This window comes from Typopeltis vanoorti, chromosome 3 (assembly GCF_054136105.1).
Source record: "Typopeltis vanoorti isolate ZY-2024b chromosome 3, IOZ_Tvanoo_1.0, whole genome shotgun sequence".
Lineage (NCBI taxonomy): Eukaryota > Metazoa > Arthropoda > Arachnida > Uropygi > Thelyphonidae > Typopeltis > Typopeltis vanoorti.
In genome coordinates, this window is record NC_143551.1 from 39,210,719 (window position 1) to 39,231,848 (window position 21,130).

The 21,130-nt window shown below is 35.1% G+C and overlaps 1 protein-coding gene across 1 annotated transcript in view; it reads left to right on the plus strand.

The window, feature by feature from the left end:
- Positions 1-16,083, plus strand: part of Atg18a (Autophagy-related 18a) — a 208,753-nt gene extending 192,670 nt beyond the window's left edge. Inside the window, exons 11-12 of the mRNA XM_090415570.1 lie at positions 3,177-3,311; positions 15,116-16,083. Of these exons, the coding sequence (XP_090271696.1) occupies positions 3,177-3,295 (119 nt within the window). The 3' untranslated portion in view covers positions 3,296-3,311; positions 15,116-16,083. The remainder of the gene's footprint in view (positions 1-3,176; positions 3,312-15,115) is intronic.
- Positions 16,084-21,130: the final 5,047 nt, after the last annotated feature.

Consider the following 21,130-nt stretch of genomic DNA (forward strand, 5'->3'; position numbering starts at 1 on the left):
TACTTGAGAAACGGTTGAGAAGGATTGTGGAAGAGAAAGCTTGGTGAGGAACAAGCTGGATTCAGGCAAAATAGAGGCTGTTAGGATCAGATATTCACTTTACGACAAATTGTCGAGAAAGCATGGGAATATTACAAAGATCTGTATTTAAGTTTGTAGATCTGGAAAAAGCATATGACAAGGTGTCAAGAGAGAAGCTATTCAAAATGCTACAGTTGTATGGTGTCAGTGGATTGTTATATCAAACAATACTTAGTCTTTATTTGAGTTTTAAGTCAGCAGTTAGAATTGAAGGAAGTACAGGGAGATGGTTTAATGTTAAATCTGGTGTCAGACAAGGATGTACATTATCACCTCTGTTATTCATTATCTATATGGATTACATTATGAAGGAAAGTGGTATTAAACATGATATCAAAATTGGAGATGTTAATGTAAGCTCTTTGCTTTATGCAGACGATGTTATACTTCTAAATAAATCCGCTACAAGTCTGCAAGATTCCCTGACTAAATTGAATAACTGTTATAATAGATATGGTACAGTTCGCCCACTGTTTGTAGGTCCCTGCTTCGCGTCTTTCCAAGAATAGTCGATTCATGCTGAAGGGGAGAAAGAAATGAAGGACATCCGAATTGGTCGCCAACACGCGAAATTACGTGCTTTATAGGTAAAATTTTCCAACTGTTATACAAGCAACATAGTTAACTACAATAATCATAAAAGAGAAGTTAATTTTCTGACCGGTAATAATAAACAACTCATCCCACAATTCGGACTGATTACCCTATTATCAGAATGGGTTCTCCTTTTTCTGAGATGCGCAGAAGTGTCGAGGGACCTGTAATCGGTGGGCGAACTATATGAAGGACAGCAATAAAAAGACAAAGACGATGAAAATAGGCAGAATCGTTGGAAATGTCAACTGCATTGTGAACAGAGAACCTGTTGAACAAGTAAAACATTTCAGCTACTTAGGCACGATTTTTTAGTGAAGATGGTAAATTAAATATGGAAATAGACAACAGAATCAACAAAGCTGGTATGGTAGGAAGTCAATTGAATAAATTCATATGGAATAAGAGAGAAATTAGTCGGAACACTAAATTAAGCTGTATACAAGACACTGTTCAAACCAGTTTTAACTTATGGATCTGAGAGCTGGGTCAGAAGTAAAACACTTGACCAAAGACTAGAGACCGCAGATATGAGAGTCCTGAGAAAGCTTAGGGGCAAGAACAGATGGCAATATCACATTAAAAATGAGGATATTAGTAAAGAACTTGACATCGTCAGCATCCAGGAATGTGTTAGCAGAGCTAATCTCAGGTGGTATGGTCACTTAAACAGAATGGGCGAGGAAAGATTAGCAAAACAAGTGTTTTCTGCCAGGGTTGACAGGAAAGAGACCCAGACGAAGACCAAGTTATGGGTGGATTGATACGGTAAAAAGTGCCTTAGAAGATAGGTATATAAATATAAGATCTGACAATGTTGTAGCTTTGACAGGTAACAGATTGATTTGGCAGAAAATTGTAGGTAGGAAGTTCGTAATGATGTAAATTTTTCCTGTACACCCCCTTGAGGATAAATGTCAGGAATTTGATGATGATGTAATATGATCTACTTGTTTAATTTCATCATTGTTGATTTTTATTATTTCAACTTGGACATAGCTATTGAACATTTCTTGGGTGTTCTTTAGGTTTATCTTTAGGCCAGCTGTTTTGCTAACAGTTTGGAGTTCATGGATATGAGCCTGTAATTCATGCACAGTTGAAGTAAAGATAACTATGTCATCTGCAAAGCATAAATGGCTTCCATTTATCTTCAGACATTTCCCTTCCCAATCAAGGAGTTTGGATATTTTTTCTAGGCATGCTATGAATAATTTTGGAGATATTGTGTCACCCTATCTTATACCTCTGTATAAGATAGGGTGACTAGAGATATTTCCATTGAAATAAATGATAGGGTCACTAGAGATATTTCCATTGAAATAAATTGCTGCTGTGGCATTGGTGTATGCTGATTTGATGGTCCTGACATAATGCTCCTCCACTTGTTAGTTTTGTAATGAATTAAAGACTTTCTCATAATCCAATTAGGAGGGGGGGGTATAAAGTTTTAAACATACCAGGATTTTTTTGAAGGTGTTACAATGTATTAAGGAAGTATTGAGGTTCATATTTGCTGAGTTGTTAACATATCCATATTCTCCGATAGACTTTGGGTTCAAATCCTGCCATAAACATGAATGTCCTTTAGGTGGTAGGTCACTTGATGTGAGATTATAATCACCTGTGATCACCTGCTTATTAGAGACCTGAAGTGCCTTGAAAATGTTCTATGTTTGGTCTTCCGAGTAGGATTTCCTAACTGCCAAACCCATACCCCTCGCTCTGGTATACTAATGCTAACAACCTTTCATGGGCAGGATTCATATACATACAAAAAGTATATGTTGCTATATTTTTAGTTCTTTTAAACTGTCCTTATCCATGTTATTGCTCTAATAATGAATAATGGATCATTTCTTGGAATTTCAAATAACTGTGCTGTTTTGATAACAGCTAATGATATACTCTGGAATTAATAAAATGCATAAGTTGCAGTATAACGCATGAAAAGAAATTTATATACTCTCATATAAAGGGCAAAAAGAAATTTTATAATTAGGGATTGAACAAATGGCATCAGTGGCAATATCATATTAAAAATGAGGATATTGGGAAACAACTAGACAGTGTTAGTATTCAAGTTGAGATGGTATGGTTACTTAAAGTATTGGAGGAGGGGAATTCAGTGAAGTTTCTCTGACTGCTGGTTTAAGACTTGATGAAGATAATGAATTTCCTCCAGTCACTCAAAAACAGATTGAAGCCTAACCTTAAAAGAGAAATATGAGCTCTTATAATGTTGTAGTCTTGATAGATAACAGATGAATTTGGAGGAAAATTGTTGATTGGAAGTTAATAATGATGTAACTTTTTCATATACACATTCCTAATATGTACAATCCCTGAGGGTACATATTAGGAATGATGATGATGATGAACAATTGGGAGTATTTAATTTCAGACATGCCAAACTTAATTTTTAAAAGCAATTTTTATTTATCTAAATTAGTGTGCTAATATTGCTTTGTATATCATGTTCTTATGTTTCTTATTTCTAGAGTCACCACCAGTTGCTGTGGGTATTGGAGGAGGGGAATTCAGTGAAGTTTCTCTGACTGCTGGTTTAAGACTTGATGATGATAATGAATTTCCTCCAGTCACTCAAAAAACAGATTGAAGCCTAATAATTTTAGGTAGTTAATACTTTTTACCTCTCAGTTTTCAAACTAAAGGAAACTTTGAAAATAAGGGATGAAACTTATATAGATCGTAGTTATCGATCTTTAGTTTTACTTACTGGCTATAAAAAAACAAAGGATGTTTTATCCCCTTATTTTCTATATTAAGGCCAGAAAATTAGCCTTTTGGCTTTTTATCTTTATTAAAGGAAACTTTATATATGTTTTATATGCTTTAATAACTTTTTGTGTATGTATGTCTTGGTCTTTATTTTTAAATTATAATTTAAATTTTCTATTACTAAAGAAAGAGCCAAAAGACTTCATTTTGGCAATGTAAAGTTACATAAGCAATGTGGATATTAGATCCATCATTATTGCAAAGCCAAATGTTTATAGAAACTATGAAAGTTTCATAAGTTGATGTGAGAGCATACGAGAATGCAAACCTCAGCATCCTTGAGTTGCCTTAGCTTGCACTACTTAAAAGACATGAGCACTGCCCAAGCATCTATATATTCACCTTTTATTACTGCATTTGATCAAGGTTTCATTCGTCTGACAGCTATTTCAAACTGGTTTGTTCTCTTCAGAGACCAGGTAGAAACCTTAAGAGAGCAAAAATTCTCATTCTTGAAATTTCCATGTTTATATCGTAATTGTGATTTTTATTTTTCTCTTTTCTTTCTTGTATTTATGTAACTCTCACAAGTTATCTATTTCTTGTGAGAATTATTAACAAAACAAAGTTGACTAGACATAAGATATTCTGGTAATTGACTAGTTTTTCATTGCAAAGAAATTTTGTTTCAGTGTTCTAATGAATAATTAGGAATTCTAGAATGAGCTTTTTGGTATTTTGTCAATTCAGTTTTAGATGTATATTTCATCCTTGCATATTCTTCACTATGAAGACACTTTCTACTTCTGTTTTGCTTTCCTGTTCTTGGGAGCATCACTTGGATCCATATTCTGCTATATTTAACCATGCAGTTTAACTGGACACCTGGAAAGAAGGATCCTAGTTGCATACACTGCTTTGACAAGATAGGCATCCTAGATGGCTTGCCTAGTATGATTCTTCTCTAAGAATGATCATCCTGTATTTTTTCACTCACTACAGAGTGAAGGCTTCTCCCATTGCAAGGAATAGGGATTTAAAACTCAGTGTAGCGATGTTATGGTGTCAGGCTTAGCATATTTTTTCGTCATAGTTATATATTGCATTGTGACTGCATGATGAAGTGAATCTGACTCCCAACAATGACTACTATTCCTTTATTATTTATGGAACTTCTGCATCATGACCCAGTCATACCAGAAAACCAAGAGATCATCTGAAAAAACGAATACACTATTTGGTCTTAATACATTCACTGGATATTCCAATAGAGAAAATATCTTTCTTTATCAAGTAGGATTGGCAGTTTATCAAGGATCTCTGATATCTCTGGGTTAGAACCATAAGGAGTGACAAAACTGTTAGGTGTGGATATCTTTGAAAGCAGGATAGTAATGTGTGTCAAGCAGCAATGTCATCCTTGATAACATCCACAATCCCTAGCATGTGCTAAGGCAGGCCAACTATCCTGTCTTAGTTCTATCATCTTTGTTTGATCCAACAGTAAACAGCAAAATTTTTGGGATTTGCATAAATGCTCTTGTGAATTTGTTCAAAATTTGAATTCATACTAAAGATGCCTTTGAAAATGACTGTTTTGCAAAAAAAAAACCAAATAATACTTGTTTTATTTATCTTTCATATGCATTCTGTTTAAAGTAACTTTAAATATTTTGATGAATTGAAACATATGCAAACATGTAAATAAAACTTTATTTAGGAAAAATGTCATTCCAACAACAAAATTTTTGGAATTTGCATAAACGCTCTTGTGAATTTGTTTAAATTTTGAATTCATTCATGCTAAAAATGCCCTTGATAATTGGACAAAATATTATGCAATTAAATTTCTAATGTAAGTGGTAGATATTACTTCTAGTATGAACAACAAGGGAAAAAACCAAGTTAAAATTGTTTAATTAAACATTTTAATTTAAAAATTAAAATTTTAAACATAAACCTGACACACTGAATTGTCATAACGTTGATGTTTCATGTGTGCTGAAATTTCAAACACTTGACTCATTGTCAAACTGCACTGTGTAATATCAGTCATAAATTCCAAGCTGCTTAGATCTTTTATAAATGCCGACAACAGTAGGTTTAAAATGATGCCTTGATTTTTGTTGCACTATAAAAATTATGTGTTTTGCATATATATAAAAAGGATAGTGTGTTGTCATTTTAGTACATTCTTTGAGTTTGACAGAGCTCTTGATTCAACTAATCCAATCTCCTGAGTTGTCCAAGTATATGTTACTTTTCCTTCATATTAAAAGTTACGACAGATTTGTCCACTAATCTTTTCTCATCATCAAATTCCTGATTTTTATCCTGGGGGGGGGATATAGGATATTATGATAGCACTACATAAAAACTTGCATCATCACTAACTTCTAATCGACGATTTTCCTCCAAATTAATTGGTTATCTGTCAGAATTCCAACATTATCAGATCTTATATTTCTGTCTATTATGGCACTTTTAACTATATCAATCCAGTTACAGCTGAATGTTCTTCTGTATCTTTTTCCTTGCAAACCTATCAGAGGATACTTGTTTTCTAATCTTTCCTCTCCCATTCTTTTTAAGAGACCTGTGGTTATATCTGCTAACACATTTTTGAATGCTAACAATGGCAAGTTCTTCCCTCATATCCTCATCTAATCTGCCTCAGAACTTTTGTACGAGGGTGGTCTGAAAAGTTCTCAGCCTAACAATGAAAAAACGAATTTATAACTTCAAAATGATTTTTATTTTTCAACATAATCTCCCTTAAGACTAATACATTTATTCCAGCAATGTTCTAGCACCATTATCCCATCCCTGTAGTGGTTCTCAATAAAATCTGCAAAATACAGCTGCAATCACCTCTTGATTTGAAGAAAAATGCTGACCAGTGAGGAAGAATTTTAGTTTGGGGAAGAGATAAAAGTCAGAGGGAGCCAAATCTGGGGAATAGGGTGGATGTTCCAACAATTCATAGTGCAGATCCCTTAATTTTTCCATTGCCAAAAGACCTTTGTGTGCAGGTTGTCCTGATGAAAGATGATTTTTTTTCCTTCTGCAAAACGGGTCTTTTCTCACAAATTTTTCATCAAATCACTTGGTTGCTGAAAAATAATTTAACAAGCAAAGACAAACAAGTTATTGTTCCACTATATCGAGCCTTGATAAGACCCCATCTAGACTACTGTGCCCAGATATGGGCACCAGGGTTTCTTCTTGATGTGGAGGAGATGATAGCAGGCCTGTGGAATGAACTTTAGGAGAACAGGTTGAAGATTTGTGGGTTGCAAAAATTGGTTGAAATTTTGCAACCAATTGTTTCAACAATTGGAAAATTGTTGGAAAAAGTGGTGATATGATTGAGACATTCAAATTACCGAAGGGTTTCTATAGGATTAATCCAGAAGATATTTTTGAGAATAGGACTGGTGGTGGGAGGACTAGAGGACATACATGGAAGCTGGGCAAGAATGTGGTTAGCAGGGGTGTTAAAGCTAGGTTTTTTACTTGGAGAGTGGTGAATGAGTGGAATAAGCTGCCAGTCTGTTGTGGGTGCTTTGACCGTGAATGAGTTCAAGGCGAGGTATGATAGATACTGTGTGAATGTCGAATAGTTGTTCTTGACATAATGTTAGGGCCTCTCTCGATGAGTCTGTCGACTCCTTGGAGTTGCCCGAAATAATAATAATAATAATAATTCCATCAATCACTGGGGATTTTCCTGCTTTCGTCTGATCTGTTGCACTTTTCAGTGAAATCTTCACAATTTATTTGTAGAGTGGTGGTTTAGGTGCGGGTCCACTAACTCGCTTGAATGTTGGGGATTATCAGCATTCAGTAATTTTTGAAAGTCGTTTCTCCATTCTTACATCAAGTTTGAATTTACTGATAGCTGTCTACCATTTTTGTCGTGTGACAATATTTCCACTTCTTTTTGTTTTGTGATGACAGATATGGTTTATCATTTGAAAAGTGTTTCTAGTATCCCCAGTTTTATTATAATTTTCAAGTTCCTCACAGTATTTATTTCATTTTCTTTGTCTCTGATCATTAGCGCATTGATCTTGTTATTTAAAATGTCTAGTTTATTTATTTCCTTCCTGTTTAAGCAGTAGAGTTTCTTTGCTTTATTTCTTTCATCAGTTCCAGGGGTAATCCATTTTTCTGAGTCTTTTTTTGTTGCTGTTTCGAAGAATTTTGTTGGATGTTGTGTTTATTGCTTTAGTGATATCCTTATATTTTCATTAACTGAATCTTTAAGAATGGTTTCCTTATTGTCTTCTAATGTGCTGCAGAAAGATGCTGCAATTTCTGGGTTATTTGGTTTGTCCCAGTTGTATTGTTTCCTTGTAGGCCTGTTATTTTTAGAAGCTTTCAGTGAAAGTCTAATGTGGGCACTGATTATTCTGTGGTTAGTTCAACAGTATTATATGCTTAACAGCTCTTGATTGATGTGATCCACTTTCCATTGATTAGGATGTGGTCTATTTAGGAATGTGATCCGTTTGGTTGTTCTTAGGTCCATAGTCTTCCTTTTGAATGGTTTGGGTGATTACCATTTTATTTCTATTGCAGATGTTCATAAGAGAATGTCCATTGTTATTTGTAGTCTCACGATAAGTATATTTACTCACATTTTTAGTAGTACTGATAATGTCTTTGCCAATTTGGGCATTAATATCACCGCCAATAAGTGTAACATTACTAGTATGCTTTACACAGGTCTTTATAATAGGTGTCTTTGTCTTCTAGTGAAGCACATTCTGTATAGTAGGATATGTGGATATTATTGTCAGTTGTAGGTTGGTATTTATGGTTATGAGAAGAATTCTTTCAGATACTTTGCAACTGATGTTACTTTTTCTGTTGGTATTCCTTCTTGAGTATTATTCCAACCCCTCCAGTTTTATCATTAGTTATAAATAAATCTCCATTTTTTTGTCAGCTGATGAAGTTTCATTCACTTTGTGATTGTCAGTTCTCCATCTATGTTCTTGTATACATATAATATCTATGTTGGCTTTTTCTGCTCTAAGTAGCTCAAAAAATTTTTCCTGTTTTCTTGAGTGTCTGCACATTATATGTTAAGAAGTTGAGTTAGATTAGATTTCTATAATTTAATTTGGTCTCACTTTCTTTTACCTTTATTCAACCAAGAACTTCCTGAAAGTTTTTAATCCTTGGTCTTCACAGTTGAGGCACAGGTCTGTGTGGAAGTAAATGATATTGCCTCATTTCCTTTCATAATAATTTAATATCCACATATTGTGTGATTGGCCATAACATGTTTTATCAGTCACGTTGGTCTCCTAGGAATTTACCCAGTGTTTCCCCGAGAGGTACCACGAGGAGGTGTGACTTGGATTTATTCTTGCATGATTTTTGTGTGATGTAATTGAAAACATGGTTTTACACAGTCCAGCATTGCACTGAAGACAACATTTGAATTCTCTTGTAATAGTTTCTTGCATAAACAGCATTTCCTCATTGGAAACTTTTTCTCCCTCTTGGTACAGGACAAACTTTATAAGCAGATAACTTTCCTGAAATTCTGTTTATTGTACCTTTAGGATCCAATAAACAGCTTAGACAAACTGGATCCCTTAGGAAAACATGATGATTGAAAGCAATCAGTATTTTTACTTTTCATGGGCATGTCCGTTTTTAAATACCAATGTTGATGGCAACAGCAGTACTCTTTGTTTTGAACACAGCACTTTTGTAAACACTGGAAATATCCACATCACTTTCAAGTTCTTCATGCTTGAGAGTGTAAAGAACTTGCTCTGCTTCTGCAAACAGTCATTTAAAAATGTTACATAGCACTCCCATAAATGAAAATATCCATATCACTTTTAAGTTCTTCAGACTGTCAAAAAAAGTTATCTAAAAATTTTGCTAATATGATGAACCAAAGCATCTTTTACTGTGAGCAGCCATTTTTAAATTGGCAAGCTCAGTAGTAACAGCAGCACATTGCTGTTTCAACTGCAGCACTGCTCTCAAAGGTAATTGCAATTTTAGAGAAAAATTGTCAAAAAATAATCCTACAGATGACAGCTGAAATCTCATCAATGAAATTCAAAGTAAATGTAAATCGTTGACAGCTGAAATCTCCCACTACCTTCAAAGATAGTGGGAGACTTTTTCAGCTGTCATCTGTAGGATTATTTTTTGACAATTTTTCTCTAAAATTGCAATTACCTTTGAGAGAAGTGCTGCAGTTGAATACCTTTGAATATAAATCATTCAAATATAGTGGGAGATTTCAGCTGTCAATGATTTACATTCAAAGGTAGTGAAAGAAAATTTGGTGCTCTGCCACTAAACATGGTGACTTGTTATCACAACTCTTCTTGATGGCAAGTTTCAGCAGTTTATGTTGCTGGTGGCCACCAGTGTTAGGATATACATATGAAGACTATATCATCAGTACAGTCATATTTGAAGAAAGCCAAGAAATACCTCTAATAGAAACAATTCAAGAAAGGCAGCTGAGATGAGCAGGATACATATTTATCTGTTTAATACACGTCCTGTCATAAATACTGTTACAACTTCTGCACACCCATGCACTGCCCACAGAATTGGATGAGCCTGGTTCCATTAGTGGTGCTGTGTGTGTGCAGCCAACATTCACATGTTTATCAGTAGAGAGAGAGAGAGAGAGAGAGAGTTGTCTGGCTGTACAAGTTAACATGCAGTGGAGGATTACGAGAACCGCATAGCTGTAATAGAACTTCTCATGGTTGGAATGCAGCCACATGTTATTTTCAACACACTAAAAACACTCGAGATCATTAGGATGTTTGTGTATCAGATTGTTAACAGTTATAATGATACAGAAAACATATCAGATTGCCAAAGAACAGGTCAACCACGCTGCGTTAGGATGCAGTAGCAGATAGCCCAGAAAGTGACGTCTCAAGAGATGAACGTTTCGCAGAGAACGATGTCACATGTACTAACTGATGACCTGGGAAAAAAGCCTATCATTGTTCTACTGAATATCTCTTAATGCCATAACTTATGCATCAGAGGGTGATAAAAATCAAAGGCATTTCTCCAGTGGTATGCGAACAACAGAGATATCCTCTTCACAGATGAAAGATTTTCATAGAGAATAGTTGTTTAGATCATTGAAGAGTTGTTTACCTGCCAAAATGATCAGGCATATGTCCCTGATGTTCACTTTGTGTGCAGGGGCTGAGTCCTGTTGGAAGGTCTACCATAGTGATGGTTTAGAGGGGAAAGGGGGGGGGTATCCAAGTTGCATTTCTGCAAGAAAGGGGTCAAAACCTCTGCCAAAGTATATCAAGACACCATGTTGGAACCTGAGTTATGGCCCCTGAACAACACCTTGTTTCCAGGTAGGCAGTGGACCTTCTTACAGGACTCACAAGGAAAGGACCACCCCAACAGTGGTCAGCAGCAAATGTGTCCAACTATATATCACCATCTGAAAGTCCTGACTGAATCCATTGGACCAAATTGTGGTCAGAGCTTGAGCGAGAGCAGCCTGCAAGAAATGACACCTTAGCATTGCCAGCCTGAAGGTGAATTTGGAGTAAGCAGTGTCAGTGTTTCTGTTGGATGTTGTGTATATTGCCATTGATATATGTGGCCTCACAGACTTTGGATGTGTATGAAGGCAAAAGAGGCAGGACACTTTTGAGTGTTATCAAAAATTTAGCTTTCAGCACATACAAACCAATGTATAATGTGCATATAGTAGTAAATGATTTACTGATAGATGTGCTTTATTCTTATAACAGTATTTATGGCTAGACTAGGAGAAATGAAGAAAGTAAGAACAACAGAAAACGAAGGAAGACCAAGAAAGTAGTTTTGGCCATGCTTAAGCTCTTTCCAAACACAAGATTCATACACCAACAGACATTTGCCACTCACAGAAGAACAATTTGGCTGACATTCATTTAATACTCTTTACCTACAAGAGTTGGTGTGATTTCCATACTTCTGTATATATTTCTCTGAGCTATGGATGATCACGATTCTTACTAGGTTCATTGACTTGTTGAGCTAATTTTACACATATCATTTGCATATCACATACTTTTACACAATAGTTGCCTTAATTTTTTCTGTGTATTCTCTAAGAACACCTGCAAGCTTTACTTGCCAGGAACTTTTCATACGATCTGTTCTTTACCAGGACTGCCTCTTTAGTCCACCTGATACAACCCCCCCCCCCCCCCCCTTAAAATTTCACTGTAAAAACTCTCTGGCCAGATCAATGTTTATTTTAAATTTTGCCACCTACAAAACTTTCACTCCTCCCTCCCATATGATACTCTTTTATCTTATTCAAAACTAAATTATCACTTCCTATTTAAGATCCTCTGTATGTTCTTGTATACCCAGGACTGATTACAATAGGCTGCTCTATACTACATTGCACTGCATTATGCAACTTAACCCTCAGTTATACTCAACGGACAAAACATTAGAGATGCCTAAATAATAGTGAGATAACATGAGAACTAAATAACATGAGAGGAGGACTGACTATATATAATATATAATAGTGCCTGTATTTTCTGAGGCATGGACTCCATCAGATGCTGGAGGGTTGCCAAAGGTATTTCCAGCCATGCCTGTTGCAGCATTGTCTACAACTGGACAATGCTGCATTAGACATTGGTCCCAGATACATGGATCTGATGTCTCACTTTATGGCATCCAAGAGAGAGATTTGATTGAATTTCAATCCAGAGACCTTGGGGTCACTGAAGGTCCTAAACTCAGATGAGTGTTCCTCAAGCCATACCTGGGTGGTTGTGGCCTGGTGTGTGTGTGGGGGTGCACTGTTCTACTGAAACAGACCACTGACTGCAGGATGTGCAAAGACCATGAAAGTGTGTAGGTGATCAGCCAGTATATTCTGGTAGCTCACAGTATTTAAGGATCTCTCCCAGACCTCTTGCATTGAAACTGGATGTGATTTGTGCTGCTGTTGCCCTGCAGTTGGTCTGGACAGTCTACTGTGTCGTCAGCCACCACTTGCTCACTGGTACATTCATTGATGGTATATGCACAATAGACCCTTGATACGGTTGCCATCAATTTCTTTTGGTCCTCGGTCATTCTATCGCCCAAGTGGTAAGAACCCCCTAGGGTTCTTACTACTTCAGTGATAGAACGACCCATCTGTTTTGTGCTGATAATATGTCTGTGATCAAAGTTGCTAAGATTACCACATTTTATCCATGTTTATTGATTGCGATACATTGTTGGGAAGCCCCAATGTCTGCCTATTTATTATCTGTGTTCGGTTTAGGTACATTTCACTCTGCACGTGGGACCAGATTTGACTTCCCATCACTCTTATCTCTAATGTTTTGTCCATTGAGTGTATTTACACTACATGATCTACTATATTGCACAATCCCCTACTCATTTTGTGTGTGTGTGTGTGTGTGTGTGTGTGTGTGTGTGTGTGTGTGTGTGTGTGTGTGTGTGTGTGTGTGTGTGTGTGTGTGTGTGTTCTGCCCAATTTTCCTGTTATATGGGATAAAAACTAATCTTCATGTGAAATCAACTTCACCTCAGTTAGACAATATGAATCTTTGTAAATGCTTTGAGTACAGTTTAGTCAGCCAAGTCCTAAATTGTTCAGCTCATCTCCATTTGTTTAGTATCCAGATAATACCTATTAATGGATGCACGAAGAGAATTACACATTGGATAAAAAGCATTTGGTTCTTCACGTTGCTTACTGGACATCCAGCTTTGATTCTTATGCCATCCCAAAGATTGTCTTTTCTGTTTCTCTATTTACAGTATTGGAGTTTCCATAGACTCCATTCACAAGGATGCTGTAATATATCTTGGTTGTAAATATCTATTTGATTCCTATTAATGAATTCTGCTACCTGAAATGAGACTGATAAACATCCATTGAAATTAAGGTAACAGGATGTATTCCCCTCTTGGAAACTGAGGTTTTTCATCCTTTGGAAAATGAAATTTGTCATCAAATGAATGATGCTTGAGTCTTATTTACAGACATAAGACTCGAGGAGCATCACACATGGTAACAGTTCAATTTTCATTCTCAATAACTGTTACCATGTGTGATGCTCCTTGATTAATAATGACTATGATGTATTTGGTAGTGTTAAAGATAATAGTATCACTTAGAATGTCATGTAAATTTATATCAGTTCTACTTGTTATAGATATAAAGTAAGAAGAAGAACATGACAGCAAAGGAATGATGAATGAATAGCTAGCTTACTGACAAAAAGCACCTGCATTCTTAAAACTTTAGAGTCCTATCGATGTAAATATACATCGATAGGACATTAAGTACCAGTTGGTCTAGGACTCAGAGTGTTAAAGCTCATGCCATCCTGTCACAATGGCCTTTGCTCAATGAAATGTGTGCATGTGTATATGCATATTATGTATGTTAGTTGGAGTGGATAACCATCATAGACTCACTGAAGTTGTTTTATAAGGTAATGGGCTCTTGTCTCATTCAATATTGTGGTGAGTGGGAGAAGTGGAAAGCTAGGCTGTTTTTAGCATCTTCCAATAAGCTCTTTTTGTCTAATTACCAGACTTCTAGATGTTTGCCCTATGTAACTAAGGCAAACATGAATTGGAATATTGTGAGCTCCAGGATGTCTATTGAAAAGGTTGTGGTCCTTAGGTGACAATGAGCTTGAAAGCTCATGAAATCTCTTGTCATGAGATTTGAGAAAAGTTAGTCAATACAAGAGATAAAAATTGAGGCTCTGTAGCAAATGTCAGAAATTTTTTGTGGAACAGGAGTGGGAATAATGTTCTTTATACCATTTTCTTAGGATATCCATTGCTCTCCAAATAGTAGGAGAACAGAATGGAATTCTTCTTTTAGTGTTGCTTCATCTCCTGTTGTAGAGATCGCCTTTTTTTTTTTCAGCATATGTATAATGCCTAATTTTTGTGATATATATGCTGCAATGAAGAATGTTGATAACAACCTATATGTGAAATTAAAACATCTACGAAAGTAATTTTCTTTCATTTTCAAGTTTTAAAGTAAATTTAATTTTATGATTGGAGGAGTTAATATATGAAAGAAAATCATTTAACTCAGCCACACTGTGTTCCCAGATTATAAATGTCATTCATAGTGAAGGATTTATGGAGACACAACATTTTGCTGTGTCATGTAGCTTGTATCTGATACATATGCATTTTCCTGATGATGATCTCAATACAGAGGTCGAAAATACAGGGTTTTCCCCTCCTGAAAAATCAGAATTTTCAGGAGGGAAAAACTCTGCTACCCCTGTATGAGATCAGCTAACTCACCTTCAGTTGAAAAAGCCCATATAAGGATTCCCCTTGTCATGATGAGAATCAAACTCAGGTCTTTTTTCCAATCAAAGGGTGCAATGTTCATACCATTTCCAGGATGTTTGCAGGTTTTTTAAAACATGATAGTTCATAAACTATATTTTTTTAGAAAACATTGATTAATTCAACTATATATATATATATAAAACAACTAGCAGGGATATTTTATTTATTTTCTGTTACTGACGATTAAAATGACTAAATTATATTTAAGATTAAACTATTATGCTTAAAATCAGTCATTTGAACAAAAAACTTTATAAACTGTCAGATTCTCTACTTTTTCTATCATTTAATAACATTTTTTTTCCTCCCTCAGATCCTAAAGAATGTGTGTAAATCCTATAAAGGAAGAAAGCTTATTTTATAGCTGGAAAAATGCAGTTGGCACATTTTCAAGCTGTGTTAAGGTGCTTAATGCTAAACTATAACAGAACATTTTTGACATCCATTCTGGTGTTTTTACAAGCTGAATTTTGTAATATAGCAGAAATATTTGATGAAACAATATCATGCTGTTGTCATAGGCATTGGATGCCTGTTGAGTGTAATTTTTATGTAATAACTGGCACTTGTATTACACTTCGAATATTTAATGAAAATAGGTTTTCCTCCCCCTCAGATCACTTCACTGTATATAATTTTTAAATGAAATTTATATAAGTATATACCACTGAATTTATAGAATATGTAAATATTTGTCTAGAAGTGCCATGAAACATTTTGTAATTTTTTTTAGTTTGAATTTCATTTTGTTACTGACCTGCATAAATTAAAATTTAAAGTAGGTTTTTGACAGAATTAAGCTGATTTTTTTCACAGGAATGTGCATATGTAATATAACAAAAAAAAGTAATAATATTTAATCTCACCTGTCTCCACTTAAAGAATTTGTGTAAATTTTATTTTATTTTTTGTCTTAAATGACAAAAAATCTTAGATAAAATACAGTAATAAGCCATCCCTAAAAAATGCACTGTGAGAATGTGATGTTTCAGAAAATCATACTTTTTTAAACTTGTATAAAAGTGGCATATCATATGATCATTCCATGTTTTGTATGTGGTTGGAATGGAATCAGACAGAAGATTGACTGGCTTTGTCCACAAACATTCTGCACATTTTGTGTGTTGTGCTAGTAAATATGATTGTTGAATTCCAAACTTCATTCTTGCATTCTGTTACACTGAAAATATATCAACTGTGGAATCTGGTGTAATTGTGATTCTTTTGAATGCTACACAAAAGTGGTACTTTGTTTTTTTAATAAATATTTTAAAAAATGCTTTTTTTTTTTTTTTTTTTGAGCTGCTGAAATTTTATTACATCTACATACCACTTGTTTTTAAATGTGTTTAACTTTTACTATAACAAACACCAGTACACTAAATTCACTCATTATAACCAAATTTGTTGTAGAAAGCTGAGGGTCATATAGGATACCAGTAAATGGAATTTTTAATTTTATGAAGGGCAAAGAGAGGACATCCATGGAAGTTGAGAACGAATACAATCAAGAAGGTTAAAAGCTAGATTTTTTCTCATAGTCTGGTGCACGATTGGAATGAATGTCCATTGGAGGTGGTGAGCGCAGATGGTGTGAATAAGTTCACGGCACCTATTATACAGATTCAACATGATATGGAATATGTCAAATTTGTAGATGTTTACTTCATACTCTTCAAAATACATTTACAGTTGAGTCTTACTATAGCAAACGGCATTATAACAAACTTGCTCATTATGACAAACTACTGAAAAGTCCCAACCATATCTTCAATAGGTAGTGTGAGAGTTATGCTAAAGTTATGAGTTATTAAAATTCACTGTTGTAAACTATTCCTAGTTTTTGCAAGTTATAGTGAGTCAACTGTAATTGCTTTAAATTCTTTTGTCAGGTTTTTGTCAATTGAACACAGAATGGAATGTGAATCTATGTGAGATATTTTAATTTCAAATGCCCGGTAATGTCAAGCTCAAGATTTTATCAATGCATATACCCCCCCCACACACACACAGTTTGGAAACCTGTAGTGGAAGAGGCACTGTCTGCAGAAAACAGAAAAAAATCTCTTTGGAGAATTTTCATCAGCCAGACAAAATAGACCATTTCTAGAATGTCACAACTATTTCTTATAATTTCTTTTAGCATTTCATCAAATTTCTGATATTATATCCTATGGGTGGATGTACAGGATACTATGAAAGTACCACATAACAAATTTACTTAGTACTTACTTCCTGTTGACAATACTCCTCCAAATTAGTCTTGTTTATCAATACTCTATTCTCAGATCTTACATTTTTCTGTCACTTTTAACTGAATTGAGCCATGTAGTATAGATCTTCTAGACCTTCCCTTTTCCCCATTCTGTTTATGTAACAATATTCTCAGATAAGCTCTGTTTACACATTCCTGAATGCTAACAATGTCTAGTTCCTTTCTGATATCTTCATTTTTAATATGATTCTACCTTCGATGCTATCTGTCATTCCCCTAATTTTTCTCAAAACTTGTGTCTTGATCTGCTTTTATTTCTAACCTGTTTCTGACTACTAACTTAACTTAAATATAGACTGTGTTGCTCTGTATAATGTTCCTCTTACCTCATATAAATTGTAATGTTTTGAAAATTTTTTTACAGAAATACAAAACTTAAATACAGGTTTATTTTATTTTCTCATGATTTCTTAAAATGGAAAACCTGATCCTGAAAATCCCTATTGGTGTTCTAACTCAGCTTTCTTCAAATTTCTCTGTGAAAATACTAGTGGTGGTGGGTGGTAGATGATGGTAGTTGCAGTTCGTTGTCGTTTATGGATCGAGTGGCGGAGACAAAGAGCTGTAGAGTAGGTGCCCTCCCTTGATGAGTCTTTCAACTCCCTGGAGGGATCACGTAATAATAATAACTTCCTGTAGGACTACAGACATGACTAAATCTCACTGACCAATTTCTTGTTCGAAATTTGCCCACATCACTATTAATGCTATTCTGTTTTCTTTGTCTTCTAAGGCCAGTTATGTTGACATATCTCTGTAATTATTTTAGCTCCAGCTGGTTTTCCATTGATGTTTCTAAACTGGACGGGCTTTTGGTTTCTGAGAGTTTAAGGTTGTTGTCTTGTCTTTACAACACTGGTGTAAATCCAGTTTATTCTTCCTTAAATCTTATCTGGGGCACACGAGTTATGGAAATTTCTCTACAATTCTCACATTCATTGCAATCATCTAGAACTGGACTTTCAGAATTAAGCGGTGGTTACTATAAAATTCTTATACCACTGTATTTCCTTTTTAGATTTCTTTCTTCTAATACTGAAATATACCCATGGCTGTATTCCTCCTGGATATTATTTATTATGTTTGTTGCTGATCATCTCATTTTAATTTAATAAATTTCCAAAGTAAATATTTCAGAATATTCCTTTTAATGTCATTTTTATCATCTAACTTCCTTTTGTGATACTTTTTTCCTAACCTCTTTTTCAGTAACTTTTAAAACATTGTTATATTCATGATGTTTATCTGCTAAAGCTCCAGAAATACAATTCAAATCTACCAGTCCCCCCCCCCCCCCCCAAATAACTCACCCATGGTTTTAGTCTAATTTAAGATTATCTAGAACTTATATTGATTTTTCTAGATGATTTTTTTATCACCTAGAAAAATATATATCCACTAACATAATTCTTTTACGATGGCTTCTTAGGTCCTCCAGTGTATTTTTTCTTGGTTGCAAAATACCACTTATGCACTAATTTAGCAGGAATGAAATACAACTCAAGATCCTCCATAGCTCAGTCGGTATAGACGAAACCCTTTGGTCGGAAAGACCTGGGTTCGATTCCCGTCAGTGATCTGAGGAACCTTTATCTGGTCTCTTTTGATGAAAGGTGAGTTAGCCATCTCATATGGAGGTAGGGGGTTTTTTTCACCTGGAAACTTGGGTTTTTTCATCCCCTAGCCTCGTGAACACACTGAGAGGCAAACTAACCACCTTATCCTCGAGTTGTGGTTGTGAAGTATAAGAATACTTAGAAAGGTCGTGGCGCTTAAGTGCCTGCTTGGACCACTGATGGGAAATACAATTCAAATATTGAGGTTGCCCTTCTAGAATATATTTTTGCCTTTTCATAGTCTTTTTTGTTGCTGATTTTTGTACTAAATCCAACTTTGGTGTACATGAGACAGTGAGAATGCCAAACACTACTATTGCATCCAGATTTCCTTCAAATGTTAGCAATATGCTTGCAAGTTAATTTATGGCTGTACCTAATGAAGTCTTCTAAGACAAAATTTAAATAATAGAATTTTCCCCCCTATTTTAGTATCTCTCTTCTAGTCATTAAATTTTTTTAATATATATTCAGCTAATGAGTGCCCATTTTGTTAAAAGTTATCAACCTAGTGTACGCAACATTGCATACACTGAAGAGGTAGTGTGCACAACATTGCATACAGTGAAGAGGTAGCTCACTGCTACCTCTTCACTGGATGAAGAAATCGGGTGTATGAGGACGAAGTATTAGCTGTTGCACAAAATGAATAAGAATTCAGCAATAGGGACTGATCAGATAACAGCACGGGTGCTAAAAGAGTGTTTAGCTGAAATCTGAACAGTGAATCTCTACTTTGCAATAAACAACATGGGTGTACTAAGGGAAGGTCATGTTTTAGCAAATTGCTCACATTCTATAACAATGTTACCATTCAACTTAGATGAGGGGAATGGATACACCATCATATTTTTGGATTTTGCTAAGGTTTTTGACAGAATACAGCATGGTAGACTGTTACATAAATTGGAGAAAATGGGTTTGGGTTATAGAATATTAGCTTGGATAAGAGGATGGCTGACTGACAGATATCTGAAAGTGGTATATGGGGGATATGAGTTTGCAAGTTTTAAGGTAACAAGGATCAGTGCTTGGGCCACTGTTATTCAATCTGTACATTAATGATATTGGGAAGGATTTGACAAGTGACATACAGCTATTTGCTGATGATAGGTAGGTAGGGTAATCAGGAATGCTGCTGATATGCAGTACTTGCAGAATGATTTGAATAGGCTGGAACTGTGGGCATGGGAAAATGGTTGTCAGTTCAATGTCAATAAAGGTAAAGTCATTCACTTCGGTGTGATTAGATATCCAATGTTGTATTATATGATATTGTTGGGGATATGCTAGAAACAACTGAGGCTAGGAATCTTGGAGTGTTAGTAGATAGGAAGTTGAAGTTCAGGAACGAGGTAGCAAAGATTGCAAATACAACTTAAAAGATAATTGTAATGCCTGAAACAAACATTCACATGTAAAGACAAGGATGTTCATTTTGCCTCTTGATAAGACCTGTAACTTGGACTATTGTGCACAGGGTCTGGTTCTCATGGCTTCCGTTGTGATTCTGATATACTGAAGAGAGTGAGTGTGTGCAAAGGAGAGTGTTAAAATGATATCTCAGGATTGTGGAATACTGATTATGAAGACAGATTGAGAATTTGTAGACTGCAGGACACTAGCAAACAGGAAAAAGTGGGGGGTGATTACGATTGAGATTTCCAAACTTCTGAAAAGGGTCATTACAGGATTTCAGTTGAAGGAGATTTTTTCAATTAATAGAGGGTGTGGAAAGGACAAAAAGGCATCCTTGGAAGCTGAGATTGAAGGCTGCTAAGAAGGGGGTGAGTGCTAGATTTTTCCATCAGAGGGTGGTCTGCGATTGAAATGGCTTGCCATCAGATGTTGTGAGTACAAGCAGTGTGAATGAATTCAAGAATAAATATGAGTAGCTGGTGTGCATACTATGTGGCCTTCCTCGAATCTCCGACTCCCTGGAGGTCTCTCTTAATAGACAATAATATAATACAGTGGTATCTCGCTAATCCGAACCAATAAAAGAACGGTGCTCGTTCGGATTAGCGAATTTTTCCCCAAGAGACATCAATAACTAGGTGTTTAAGACAAAAATAATCAGATTTTAATGGTACATTCAATTTAATTTTGTAAATAAATTAAACTGAGTAGAAAAAAGCTACTGTACTGTAATGTAAAACTTAGAAAATAATATACAACACATTTATTTTGGTAAAAAAATTTAATTTGTATGTACCTGTATTGTTGAGGATGCTGATTTAAACAAAATTTCATAGTTCAGTACGTAACTTAATTTGCATAAAAAAAATATCACTTTTCTTGTACACAACACACTTCAAAAAAAGTTCCACAAAATAACACAAAACATTTTTTTTTATTTCTTTGTAAAAAAAAGTTACTAATTTTCTTTTGCTTCTTGGAAGCTAAAACTTTTTTTGAATGCTTCTTCTCGGAGCTG